Below are 14,925 nucleotides of genomic sequence, written 5' to 3' on the forward strand. Positions count from 1 at the left end.
TTCAAAGTTCTCTGATTATGATGGATCTCATAGGAGCAGTAGGAGTAGGGATGAAAGAGCTCGGGATGGGGAGGATGAGAGGCAAGTGGATAGAGATTCATATCATTCGGAGAGGAGGGAAACCAGTCGAGAAAAGAGCCACAGTCTTACAGAAGAGGTAAAGAACAGGAGAAGATGGGATGAAACTGATGCTTCTACAAAAGCTGATGGTAGTTCTATGGGGAAATCAGAGCAAAGAGGTGGGTTGGGGTCTGAATCAAAGCATGAAAGCGCTCATGAACGGAGCACCTCTAGTAGACTTGATCCAGGTGAAACAAGAGAAAGAATGTTAGAATCAAGTAATGAAAAGGGTAAATCATACAAGGAGGAGAAGAGATCAGATTCTGATTGGTCCAAGAGCAGAAGATCAGATGCCTTAGAAGAAGAAAATAAAGTTAGTTCCATAACTCGTGAAGATAGAATTAGTAGGGAGAAACATGATAGGCATAAGGAATTGAAATCTTCTGGTCGTGAAGCTGTAGATAATAGAGATAGATTGTCTAATCTGGATGAGGATGTTGACTCCTGGATAAGAGACAAAAATGCAAGAGATGCTGGGTATTCACATCATTCAAGAAGCCCTGAGAAGAGTGGGAGACATCGCCAAGAGTTGGAGAATCCTTCAGGGGAATATGAAAGAGGCAGTAGCTTAAAGCGCAAAGAGATGGAGAAGGATAACTCTAGAGATGATAGAGCAAAAGCTAGAGAAAATAGCTGGAGCGATAGGAGTAGAGATAGGGAAGGCTCTAGGGAAAGTTGGAAACGAAGGCAGCTGCCTGTTAATGACAGAGATTTGGATTTAGTTCATGATCGTGAATTGCCCAGACGAGTTCGTGATAGGATGGATAATGATAGGGGTCTCGGTCGAGCTGGAAACAGAAAAGAAGGGAGGAGTGAAGCCGTCAAGGCTTCTTCCAATTTTGGAATTTCAACTGAGAACTACGATGTTATAGAGATACAACCAAAGCCTCTTGACTATGGAAGAGATGACCCTGGATCTTCCTTTGCGAGAAGAACAGAAGCTGTTCCAATACATGATCCAAAATCAAATTTGCATGATGAATGGGGACGGTCACAAGATGACTCGCATAGGGCTGACGGGATTGAGGCAACTGTTGATGACTCAAGTGTGAAGTTTGTGGATGAAGCTTCTTCTGGACAAGATAAACATGCATGGAGGGATGATGCTGATGGTAGTAGGGTAGGGAGGCTGAGGGGTCAACAAAATTCTTTATCTGTCAGGCCTTCTAGTGGCCAAATTTCTGCAGGAGGTCCTCAGCATCCTAATAGCAATCAAGAGAACTACGGCAGGATGAATCAGCAGGGTCCTAAAGGCAGTAGGCCAGGTAGAGGAGGAAGAATCAGGCCTCCTGGAAGAGACAATCAGCAGCATAACGTCCCAATGCCCTTGATGGGGTCTCCTTTTGGACATCTTGGTATGCCTCCACCTGGTCCAATGCAATCCATGAACCATGGCTTAGCTCCTGGTCCAGGACCTCCAGTTCCTCCTGGCGTTTTTGTTTCACCATTTTCTCCACCAGTTTGGTCTGGAGGGCGAGGTATGGATGTCAGTATGTTGCCTGTTTCTCCTGGTGTTTCAACACTTCCTCCTGGGCCACCTGGACAGCGATTTCCACCAAACATGGGGGCTCCCCCTAATCCAGGTTTGTTTTTCAATCAATCAGGTCAAGGAAGAGGAATGCCTTCTAATGTTTCTGGCCCTGGATTTAACACCATCGTTCCTGTTGGTCGAGGAAATTCAAATGAGAAAAATCCTGGTGGTTGGATTCCTACTAAAAGTGGTGGGCCTCCAGGTAAGGCTCCTTCTAGAGGAGAGCAAAATGATTACTCCCAAAATTTTGTTGACACTGGATTGCGGCCCCAAAATTTTATACGAGAGCTGGAACTTACAAATGTTGAGGATTATCCAAAGCTTCGGGAGCTTATACAAAAGAAAGACGAGATTGTTGCAAATGCATCTACTCCTCCGATGTACTATAAGTGTGACCTCCGGGAATTTGTGCTGTCTCCTGATTTCTTTGGGACTAAGTTTGATGTTATTCTTGTTGATCCACCTTGGGAGGAATATGTGCATAGAGCACCTGGTGTAACTGACCACATGGATTACTGGACATTTGAAGAGATAATGAATTTGAAAATTGAGGTAATCTTTCAGAAGCTTATTCTTTTTTACAATTATAGTCGTTATATTGTCCTTGCCTTTTAACAATAATGGTATATGTTATTCTTTTTACTAACTACCCTTCCATGTTGATAGTATTGCCATTCCTCATCATCCAATCTAAACAGAGACATCTTCGAAATTCTTTTCATATCCATTAATACGTTCTTCCTTAGGTTCAAAAATAAGTTGTTTTAAGGTTTTGTACACATTTGAAGGTGTTTCTTATTGCTTTGTATTTGAAACTGTCTATCATAGTACGGTGTGTATTAAACTGTCAAGAATTATTGCTATGATTATGATATTGCAAATTACAAAATATGGATCTAAAAGGTTTATTTGGTGGACTAAGGATGCCGAATGGATGTGATTAAGTATGCTTTTTGGAAAGTGACAGCTTTGTAATAGAGGTCCGAGGTTTAAAATATGTTTATGTATGTGACTTTTGATTTTGGAATTTGGACACATGATATTTAACAATTATGGATACTCCCTGAGAAGTGTCTCATTTATTGATTTCGGTGGAGGAAATTTGTGTCTATACGCATACATGAACATTACCACACTTGTGTATACTAGAATTCTGGACTGACATATACTGCTGTGGCCTATTTGCATGTTGTCCCTACTCCCTAGTTCTGAAGTCTGTATTTGTTATATGCAGGCAATAGCAGACACACCCTCTTTTATTTTTCTTTGGGTCGGTGATGGCGTGGGTCTGGAGCAAGGGCGGCAATGTCTTAAGAAGGTTAGTAGAGGCTGTGCTTGTGCATTGTTTTCATGTTTTATTAGGGAGGGGGGCTTTAATTTTGTACTAGTTGAAGTTTGCAAAATTTTTGATTCCAGGTGCTGCATTCTTTCATCTTTATTTAGTTACTCTTATACTAATCTAACAATGTCTTCTTTTTTATCTCACTCTATTTTATCAGTGGGGATTTAGGAGGTGTGAAGACATATGCTGGGTAAAGACGAACAAAAACACGGCGACTCCTGCTTTACGACATGATTCTCATACCTTATTTCAGCATTCTAAGGTTAGTCTTAATTTTATTTAATGTACTGTTGTAGTGGAAATCTGTGTCTTCTAAAGCTGTGATTTATATAATGAAGGAACACTGTTTAATGGGCATAAAGGGAACTGTTCGTCGCAGTACTGATGGACATATAATTCATGCCAATATAGATACTGATGTTATTATCGCGGAGGAACCACCTTATGGTACGGCTGTCATTCTTCAATGCTGGCTTGTCTTTTTATGTATCATTTCAATATTTTGTTTTGGGAAATGTGGGATAACCATTCAATATGAGTAAATGGTACTAAAATTGGAAAGGCTTAATTGTAGAAACAAATTTTTTCGGATGTTAATTTTTTGCAATGTGTATCTTTCTTTTCTTTCAACCATGTTTTTAAATGGTGATTTGCAAAGGAGTATTTTCTCTGGTAGCCATGTTTAGGGTAGAAGCTAGGGAAGCTGATGGATTTGAAAGGAGGCACATGATGGGGGGACTAAAATAAAAAGGCAATCTAGAAAGGAGACTTAGGCAGAACGTAAACAATATTGTAGGTAGGTATGGAGGAGGACAGATATGCAGGGTACTTGGGCATGGGATTGATGATGTGTGAGTCAGACAGAGATGGAGCCATGGAGGTCAAGAAGAGAGGGAAAATGGGAAATGCTGGGATGTTTAGGTTTGCGTGAAATGACCGGTACATCCCCTGAACAGATTGGATATGAATGTGTGATTCCTCGGGAGTTTTGTGGAGATTTTTTGTAGCTATTTTAGCTTATTTAGACTGCATTTGGTGGATAATTTTTATTTTTGGTAAAATATCAGAATGTATCCTGTTCTTTGCATGCTTTTATATGACTTGGGCAATTCTAAATTTAATTTTTTATTTGGTACATTCTCTATTGCTATTTAGTGGCAAGTGGCAACCAATTGAGAGGTGAAAAGGAGTAGGAACAATGACGTACTCACCTGGCCCTCTGCTGCACCCCAGGCCATCCTCCTAGCCTCTTTTCCAGCCCATTTCATTCATGCTAGTCCCATTTACTCAATCAATTCACTATAGCAGCCACTTCAATTGCTGGACCGAACTATCCACCACCAACCTTCCCGTCCTGACCTCATTCCTACCACTTATGCACCCACCATCCACCGCAACCATCCTGAACTGGTATCACCCAGAATCCCTTCTCATCCAATCACCAAGTTTTCCTATCGTGAAAATAGACCATGAAATTTATTTATACCACCACGTGTCCCCACGAAGAAATATAACAAATACATTGGAGAGATCTGCTATCCATTGTAGTTCATCTGATTTGATCTGCGACTGTTTCTTTGAATTTTGCTCTGTACTGGATATTGTCTAATAGCTGCCTATCTTTGCCTCTTCCTCTGTTTCTGTGTTATGGTGATCAGCTTTATTCTCTCTCTTTTTTATGTCTCTGTGGTAATGATGAAGGAGCCAAGAGAGTGAAGGGGCAGGTAGCACTTAAGAGGTAAGGGTGGCCCTATACTCCAATTAGTTGGCCAACCTCATTGTCCATTTGATCAATACTAGAGGTGTCCTCTTCATGCTTGTTCAGAATTAGTTTAACTTTATGTGCAGGAGTTATTTTGTCATACAACACCTAAATGATTGCGTGACTGCATTGAAGGCTAAATACGAAACAATACCTTTTACTGCGTTTTGTACCACATTTTGAACTGTACAAAAACTCAATTCGAAACACTAAGTCTATGTTTCCTGTTTTTGGTTTGCATCAAGAAGGAAAAAATAGTCTTTTTTCTTTTACTAATATGGTTATATTATGTTTTACTCTTGCGATACAAGACTATTGGTTATGGTTATATTTTTTAATTTATAGTTAATGTATTTGGACACCACCATGGCTCTATCTTAGCTTCTATTGGATGAAATTGTGTTTCTTAAGTTTCTAAAACACTAGATTGGCGTTTCTCGTTTTGAATCTAATCTCATTTCATGGGTCAAAGGCTTAGAGCGATTTCAACTTTCAGAATTTCAAGTTTATATAGTTTTTAACAGCAATGGAAGGCTACCTCCTGTAATGTTTTTAAGTATATCTTACATATCTGCTTCTTTTCCTGAAAATTTACCATAGGAATGTATTAATCATCTCTTCTTATGTTCATTGTATTTATTTGTCTATAATGTCAAGACTCAAGGCCGCTAATATTGAGGTGGTATTTCATGTTAACTGGACTCCGATTTCAGGATGGTATCTACATACATGTTTACCTCTATTGGCTAAGTTTTTGCAGCAATAGCTATTGTGGAACTGTTAATGTGTTTCTTCATTGGGATTCTAATAGTTGTGACACCTCTCTTTCTATAAAGTTACTGATTTATTTTTGCACATAGTAGGATAAATTATTTTCTAAATGTGTATACATGCTGTAATCTTGTTTGAGAATTGAGATTTGCTGCTGTATTTCTTATTCTTCTCAATGACTCACAGAGTGTCTGGTTTCCGTTTTCCCTGTAGGATCCACAGCTAAGCCTGATGAAATGTACCGCATTATTGAGCATTTTGCTCTCGGTCGTAGGAGGATTGAACTTTTTGGTGAGGATCATAACATCCGATCAGGATGGCTGACAGTTGGAAAAGAACTATCTTCATCAAACTTCAATTCTGAGGTGAAGTGCTTGAACTTTACAACACAGTTTCATTTTGACTAGATGGGTCTCTAGGTGATTAATCCATGAGACTATGACCCCCACCCTCTTCTCTTCTCCTTAATGACATTAGAGTGATGGTTATTCTTATTTCAATAATTAAAATTTTCTGGGTAGCTCGTTTAATCTTTAAATTTCACTAGCCTTTTATTAAACAGTCCTAATGCTATAACTAGTGTACTTCACAGATTAACTTGCCTTGAACTACTGCTATTTTGATAACATGACAATAACAGTAGGCAGGGGCTTCTCCCTTTTTATAATTTACTCTCTTTTGGAGGATGTTTTGTTGGGGGGCATAGTGCAAAATCTTGGATGTGATTGAGGTTGCAGTAGTGATCTTGAAACCACTTGCACGGTAAATGCAGACAGTTTCGCAGTTATGCCGACTTATATTGCAGTCACAATAACCACAAGCATCTTTTCATTGGGGGTGCAATGCTGTGATGCAGTTGATATTTTGCACTATGTTTTGGGGGGTTGGGGGGGGGGGGGGGGAGTTTGCAAGTAGTTAAGTAATTCAATATGCCTTGCTTTGTTGATGCAAAGACTGAATTAAGATGTGGGCACATTTTGCAGGCATATACGAAGACCTTTTCTGACAAGGACGGTAAAGTTTGGCAGGGTGGGAGTGGACGGAATCCACCACCAGATGCGCCTCATTTAGTCCAAACCACACCTGAAATAGAGGCTCTTCGGCCCAAGTCCCCAATGAAGAATCAGCAACAACTGCAGCAACAGCAGTCAAACTCTATTTCTCTTACGGCCGCAAATTCCAGCAGAAGACCTGCTGGAAATTCTCCACAAAATTCAGCAGCTTTTGGCCTAAATCAAGAAGCCTCTAGTTCGAACTATCCTGGTTCGTGGGCTTTGCCAATGGATGGCTTCAAAGGTCCAAACGATACTGGTTATGAGATGTATGGTTTTAACATGCACCACCCAATGCCACCAAATGGGGAGTTTCTTGATTTTGAAGCTCAGAGAATGATGAATATGATGTAACGAGTTAATTTGTGAATTTTTTTTTAGTAAATTTATTTAGTAGATGAGCAAATGTAAGAAAATAAAATTTTGGCTAGGTGTTCTTATTAAACTTTTTTTGTATTATTCTTGCAATTTTTTGCCTTTTAAAACCTGTTTTCATTTTTTCTCTTCCAATCGGTCACCACGGCAGGGCAAATCTACTTTCAACAAGAGAGTATTGTTGCCCTCTTGACTCGTGAATTTGTTGATCTAATTTACTACTCGCTAGTTGGCATGTTAAATGATGATGTTTTTGGTTAGGTGTGCAAATTTAAAGGAAAAAATAGTCTAATTTTTAAATGTCAGCCACCCTTTACATTTTATCGCCACCTCTTTCATTTTATCATCACCCTTATATTAATGAATTGATGAAAATGTCTATGGATTTAAAATTTGTTATATACACTCCAATCTCACCAAAAACACCTTTATCACTCTAGAAACACTAAATCAAAACTTATAATTTGTGGAGCTAAAGCTAAGGAATTCAAAATGCAAACAATAATTCGAGGTAATTTCTAAAGTAATTTATTTTTTTTTTAAAAAAATGTACGGAAGACGAGTCGCATGAGACTCCTTTTTTTTTGCCTTTTAATATTATTATTATTATTATTATTATTATTATTATTATTATTATTATTATTATTATTATTATTATTTTCATTTTTATTATTATTATTTTAGAAAATTAATTATAATAATAACAATATTAAATTAATAATTATTAACTTATATAATATATTAATTAAATGTTTATTAATTTAAGTTATTAATTTTTACATTTATTTTAATTGTTTATTAGTTTATATGTATGAATTATGTTATTTGTTAATAATTTATATTATTAAATGTATATTAAATTAATATTATATGTAATTAAAATTAATTTAATAATCTTTTTAGAGCCGGGATTTTATTAATGTTAATTACGTAATCGTTTCCAATTATGAATTAATATGGTCATTAGTTATTATTTTTTATTCATGTAATTAACTTTACGCAATATTTTATTATTGTAATTTATTATTAATATAGCGTATTAAATTATTAAAATTGTAGTAAATGGCTGGTAACCAAAGAAGTGGAAAGAGTTTTTTTAGAGGTATGTTGAGCGAAAATAGTTCTAGGCCGATCTTACTGAGAGGGGACACTCATGAGATCATGAGAAGGGGGTTACGGGTTCAACTAGGCGGGCTAGGCAGGAAGAGGCGGCTAGATATAGTCAGGCCCAACGTTCGAGTACGCTGCATCGAGTGCATACTCATTTTGATGACCAGACGAGTCTACAGAGTAATTCAGGGGCCTCTAGTGATGAAGATAGCGACTACGTAGGCTCTATTTGGTCAGCCAGTTGATTGGACGGTTGTGCGAGGGCATGCCCGTAAATTTACACGAGCAGGCCCTAGTACAGCAGGCGCTTTTGATCATGCAGAAGACAACCAGGTTGACGATGCGGCTCCACGGGAGAGGAGGCGAAAACAGTCCGCTGAAACAGACTGGCTGATCACATCACCCCAACCTGGGGCCCTATTGACGCCCGCTTGATACCCAGCTACGGGGGCACATAGCTAAGGTAAATTTTTAGGGCTCCGAGCATACGCCTCTGATTTTGGAGTGCCGTACTAGGAAGAAGCCCCTGGAGGTGATTATCACACTGCAGGATATGTCTGATGAGTTCTACGGAGTTTTACCTGCCACTCCTCTTGGTCGTCTACCACACATTATGCACCAACACATCGATAGTGCTTTGATTACGGCCTTTGTGGAGAGGTGGCAGCTGGATACCAACACCTTCCACATGCCGTGGGGGAGATGACCATTATGTTGCACGACATGCAACGCATTTTAGGTATTTGTATCGAAGGTTTACTCCTGGCTGAACCCATTGAGGGTGAGTGGAAGCTTGCGTTGGCCGGTCTATTTGGAGAGCCCATGTCTAAGCTGCGTAGGAAGGGGTACTTCACTAGTGGGACTATTAATGTAACACCCCGAGATTCTCTGACGTCATTAATTAATATTTTAATGTCTTTTGGGTATTTTATAATTATATTAAATTAATTTAGAAGTAGTTTTAATAAACTCCTTTCATATACGAATTTAAATATTGACATATATTTATATTAAAAATACAATCACGATTTCTAAATAAAGAGGTTCGAATCAAAATAATTATTTTATTGAAATGTGTGAGCACACGAAGGTGAGTTCTTAGTTGGGCCTGCAAGAAGATGAACCTAGGTAAACAAATAAATAAATAAGTGTATAAATTAAATAAATAGGATGAGTTAGGGTTTTAAGGGGGTATTACTCCCCCTCTAACTCAATTCACACGCCTCACTTCCCTCTCTTCTCTTCTATCTCACATCCCTCTCCCTCACGGTTCAGCAGCAGCCCCAGCAGCACCAGCCACGCCTCCGCCATAGCTGCCAGCAGCCACCAATAGGCTGCGTTCGCCTACTCACAGAAGCAGCCGCGGCTGTGTTCTCCCCCACCAACAGCAGCTGAGCTGCACCTTAAACAGTCACGTAGCATTATTGTGACGCCAGAAACTGGCGCTGGGCAGCCGTACCGTGTCTCTCCTCCACCACCTGGCAGCAGCAACTGCTGCTTTGTGTGCCCCAAACAGCAGGCTGTGACGCCAAGGCAGTAGCACCATGCGGCCTTTCCTCCGCCATTTTCGTGCTCCACACCACCACAACACCACCTATACCCTCACCCTTTTCTAGTTTCTCCATTGTGAGCCATCTCTTCTCTTTTCTCTAATTAATTTCTAGTTTTATTTGAAGTTTTATGAAGTTTATGAGTGAGGTGTTGATTTTTGTGTTATTTTCATTGAATCTTTTTGTGGGTAAGAATTTGATTGATGAATTAAACAAGTTTATGACTTAGGGTTTGAAGTGTGATTTGAAATTATGGGTTGTGTGTTGATTTGTATTAGTTTCTTTGAATCTTAGTATGGGTAGTAATTAAATGTTATCTTTGAACACGAAACAATTAGGGCTTGGATTTAGAGATTAATTTACCAATGATGTGTGTGTTATACTATATTTTGGTGATGATTGATTAAATAACTTTAACAGTTGTTTTAAGATTTGGTCGATTGGTTATTATTGTGAATAGTTAGTAATGGTGATGATGTTAGTTGACTATGAAAGGGATTTTGATTGATTAAATTGGGAATAATAGTTACTAATTGTTGTGGTTTGATTGTAGTAAATTATAAATACCCTTATTAGGTTGTTATTGAAGTTATAGATACATGATATTGGTAAGCCAAGAGCATAATGCCAACTTATCGTCGATGGTTGATAAAGTTATTTGTCGTGTTGTTTTAATTATAGTTCTTAATAGCTTTGGAGAATGTAACAAATGATATCTCGATACGATAACTCTAAGATTTGCCTTATCATTATATTAATATTATATTAAAATTGTAAGATTTAGTTGTGATTAGTTAGTTTTGGGTAACGCGAGTCAATATGCTCAAAATTAGTTAATGTAAAGAAATGATTCGCACATACTTCTACTTTAAATTGATGGAAAGACTTATATTGTGTTGAGTTAATGATTTTGACTTGTATTGAATGAGTTGTGTGCGTGCTTGGGTAATTGGAAACTCATGTTGAATGGGTGATAGCGGTTACTTTGGTATTTAGTTTGGTATGGCAAAGTAGTTAAGGGAACTTATTAGTTCTACTCATAACTTATATAGGTGCCCATTTTGTAAGAGGAAAGTAGAGCCTTAGTCGGGTGATTTTGTGACTTTTGATCATGCAGTGGCACTTACAGGTACGTACACGCTGTAACGAACCCTTATATGCAATTTTATTTAAGACATTAGTGTTTATTGTAATAATATGCACTGCATCAAAACTATGAGATACTAGTGAGTACGCCTTATACGATGCTGTCAACTATGAAATCCTTGCGCTTAGAATAGTTATAGAGAATGAAAGTGTTAGTAGGAGGCGGGGACCACCTCCCCTTATTTATTTAAGAATTAGATTATGCCTTAAAATGGAGTTAGAATGACTCCTTTATAGGTGAATTTCATATTCTATTGAGTGGCTCAGTGGGTTTTGGTGCGCTGCTATCCCAGGGCGCTCATTAATAGTTGAAAGTGGAAGTTATTCCCATCTGATAAAGTATTAGATTATGATTAGCTGGCGTGACTCAACTGGATTACGTCCGGTTGATTTATTAGTCCCCTAGGTGAGGTTCGACGGGACCACCGTAAGAGGGGTATAAGCATGCTTGGGTCATTGGGCGCCGGATGGCCGATACCGCCCCTTGACCGAGGTGTTACCATGCGGGCCTTGCAAACCCCAATATGGTGGCCTCTTCACTGGTTTAGTACCCCAGCGTGTTTTTTTTCCCGAAGGTAGGACCCGAGAGGGTCACTGGTCGTACTTTGCCATGGGCGCCGGATGGCCGATAACGCCCTTGCCCGTGTCACTATGCCAGAAAATAGAGAAAAATCCATTGATAGAAAGTAATTCAGTGATAGAAAATTTATTCATCGATCGAAAGTTATTTAATGATAGAAGGTTCATTCTTTGATAGAAAGCTTATACATTGATAGAACGTTTACTTTTTTATAGAATATTTACTCATTGATAGAACATCTACTTATTGATAGAATAGTATATGCTAGTGAGAAGTGTGCTTAAGTTAAGTTACCTCAAGGGTATTACAGACTATGATCACACGTACCTTAAGATAGACAAGCTCTATAAGGTCGTGTGTTAGGTATTCTGTTAATGCCTTGGTCGAGTTAATACTATACGTGTTTTGCAAGAGTTTATGTTTGAAAAGAGGAGCATGAAGACCTGCATTCTACCCAAGAACGCAGGTTTGGGTTGGAAAGCACGTAATGAAATTAAGAAGTATTAGTGGCCGATAAACGGTTACTATCTGTGCTTGCGTTTTATGAAATCATCTTATGTTGTTTTATGATATAATGCTATCTAGTAGTTGGCCTTATTATATTTGATGCTAGTTACTGACGTGTACGTGTTTGTGTTTATGTTTGATTGTTGATGACTTTCTATGATTTTTCTTGCTATGACACATTGGCCTTTGGTCTAATGTTGAGCAGCAGAAGGATCATAGACAGGCGTAGCAGGTACTGGTGCTTCTTTTGCATTGCATAGCATTTTGGGAGAGTGATGAGGGCGAAGCATAACCGGTGTCATACCGCTATCTTTCGATTTTGTAGCTCTTATTATCTTTTGTAAACTTTGGTTGTATATGTTTTGTTATGAAGCCTTGTGTCCTCCCTCGTATATTTGTATTTCCGCTGCGTAATTTATAACTCTGTATGGCTTTAACGAGTTAAGTTTTTTTTTTTTTTTAAAGCGAACATCAACACTGGAACCACGATCCATGTTTGGCATGTTGATTTGAGAAGCCGGCGACAAATCATTCCACCGTGACATAGTTTTGATAGGCTGTTAGTGCCTTTACTTTATTAGCTTCTTAATAACTTTTGTTTTTCTACAAAGGCGCACAGTTTTAAGGCAGATGCTGCCGAAATTTCCACTCACCTTTTTAAAGTTAATATTTAACGTTTATCTAAATTCTATTCCTTTTTCTTTTATGTAACACCCGAATTTCCTCCCGTCCTTTACGGTTTTGATTTCGTTAAGGGGTCGAAAATTCTGGGGTGTTACAATCAACGTTAGTGAAGTTATGCACATGTGCTATCGGTCTCAGGCCTTAGAGACGTAGTCTACTGCCTGTTTCATGGCTGTTGTGGATTCAGCATTGCGGGTGGATAAGACTAGAACTGGGATGCGGCCTCACCCTATACTTATCGTGAACACCGATCAGGATGAGATTGCTTGGGGTGTAGTGACTCTGGTGTATTTGTATCGGTAAATAGGTATGGCATCTAGGGCTGGGTGCAAGACTATTGCTGGTTGTCTTACATTGTTGCAGATATGGATCTACGAGTACTTTTCGGCCTTCTACCCCCATCCTCGTCAAGCTGATGTGCCTAACAAGACGAGGGCTAAGATGAGGTCCACGCAGAAGCCAATTCTTGAGCTTAGCAGGCTGAGATACCGCAAGAGTATATTGGACTCTATGACGGAAACTCAGGTTTTGTACATCACATTAGACATTGTCATACATTTTATATTAATTTTAGATTATTTTCTTCATGCTAATTTTACTTGTAAGCAGGTGGAATGGACTCCATACATTACTTCTCCTAGGGAATTATTAAATGAGCATCCACACACCGCCTATATCGGGGGTATCACCTATTTTGATATCATCGAGGTGTCTTTTCCTAAGAGGACAGTCAAACAGCTGGGTTTTGTACAGGCTATTCCCCCCTCCTATGATACTTACCCACGCTCTGCGACCGGCACAAGGTACCTATTTCGTGACCTTTACTTCTCTGCCTATTTACACGGAGACATGGAGTAGATTCCCATATTATGCCCACGTTGGTGATCAAGCACTTCGTCGGGCATTTGTTCCATCAGAGGCTATTCCTAATTACGTTGATTGGTTTAGAGTGTCCTCCCACCCATTTCTCTTCCCCGGCGAAGGACCGAGTGCTGGTTTTGGTCCAGCTAATAGCAGAGTTGAATACGTTAGTGTTTTTATTGATCTGTTTTCTTTTATTTGTTTCCATTACTTAAATGTTGTTTATTATTTTGTTGAAACTATTTTTTTTACAGTTTACAAATGAATTTCCGAGTCGAGCCGCGCCATTGCTGAGGATGCTTGCTATCGTGGATATGAGCCACGGAAAGACAAACTGCTGATCTACATATGGAAGAACTTAGAGATTTATTTGCCGAATGACAAGCTTTTAAAGGGCAAGGCCCTTCATAGACTATTTGTGTTTGTAATTAAAAACAAATTGTTGGAGTAGTGTTGCATTTCTAAACGTTGCTGCAGAGTACAATCCCATCGGCGCCTCCAACCAGTGAATAAACGGTGCAGGTCCCTTGGTATGTGTACCAATTCTGAATATAGCATTCTGTAGCGTTTCTGCTGATAGATACACACATAGGAATTGTTCTCTGTTCATTTGCATTTCCATACACATTGCACGTCGTAGAAGGGGCCATGCCTCCTCGCTTCCCAAATCTGTGATGGCAATAAACCTAAATCCACAATTACCATCGCCTATAATATCAATCCAATCAAACAAATAAGGAGGAAGAATATACGGGATGTGATTGGGCCACCGAAAGAGTGAATAATCACGATCAGCTGAACCATCTGTAATAAAAAAAGTTTAGTAACATTCAATTGTAATAAACTAATGTGAATAACAGAAAGGAAAGTCAGGTACCAGCTAAGTTGAAGCTAAAGTTAATTTCAACTGACGATTGCGTTGATCTACCACTAGATCTCCCGCGTGATGAAGATCTCGATCCGCGACCACTAGAGGACGATCTTTTGTATTCAAAAGCGCTTTTGTTTCTCTTGAGGCTTTTGCTTGTCATTGGTCTTCCCTTTCTAGGTGGACTTGCATATGGCTCAGGTATATCGGCACCATCAGGATGTAATTCATCTTCAAGTACCTGAGACATGCATTATACAACTGCGAGATCGGCTTTTAACACTTTATCAACCAACGATTGAAAGTACTCTTTATCATCGGCATTTGCCTGTCGTACTCCTTCGTCAGTCTCAGCTTCTGCCTCTATGTACGTCAATGTTTTCCAAAACGGATGAATGTCATCCAAATACAACGAACCTTGTGACCTGATCGACAAATAAAAGTAACAAGCACAGGGCAATCCATGGGTGCTTTAAAGTGCACAATCGCATTTGTCAAATACATAATCACCCAACTCTACATACGGTTATGCTTAAGCAGCAATTGTTCCAAGGCAAAAATTGATACATGTTGATATAACGGTCTCAAGAAATTATGTCGCAAAGACCTTGAAATAGAATTCATGGATTCCTGTAGTTCTTGTCGGATCCTCGATTGCTGATTTGT

At 38.9% G+C, this 14,925-nt stretch overlaps 1 protein-coding gene across 1 annotated transcript in view; it reads left to right on the forward strand.

The window, feature by feature from the left end:
• Positions 1-7,063, forward strand: part of LOC130825484 (N6-adenosine-methyltransferase non-catalytic subunit MTB) — an 8,652-nt gene extending 1,589 nt beyond the window's left edge. The window contains exons 2-7 of the mRNA XM_057690736.1: positions 1-2,203; positions 2,886-2,969; positions 3,151-3,255; positions 3,332-3,440; positions 5,740-5,891; positions 6,510-7,063. The exon at positions 1-2,203 is cut by the window's left edge and continues 507 nt beyond it. Coding sequence (XP_057546719.1) covers positions 1-2,203; positions 2,886-2,969; positions 3,151-3,255; positions 3,332-3,440; positions 5,740-5,891; positions 6,510-6,932 — 3,076 coding nt within the window. The 3' untranslated portion in view covers positions 6,933-7,063. The remainder of the gene's footprint in view (positions 2,204-2,885; positions 2,970-3,150; positions 3,256-3,331; positions 3,441-5,739; positions 5,892-6,509) is intronic.
• Positions 7,064-14,925: the final 7,862 nt, after the last annotated feature.

The sequence above is a fragment of the Amaranthus tricolor genome, chromosome 10 (genome assembly GCF_026212465.1).
Source record: "Amaranthus tricolor cultivar Red isolate AtriRed21 chromosome 10, ASM2621246v1, whole genome shotgun sequence".
Classification (NCBI taxonomy): domain Eukaryota; kingdom Viridiplantae; phylum Streptophyta; class Magnoliopsida; order Caryophyllales; family Amaranthaceae; genus Amaranthus; species Amaranthus tricolor.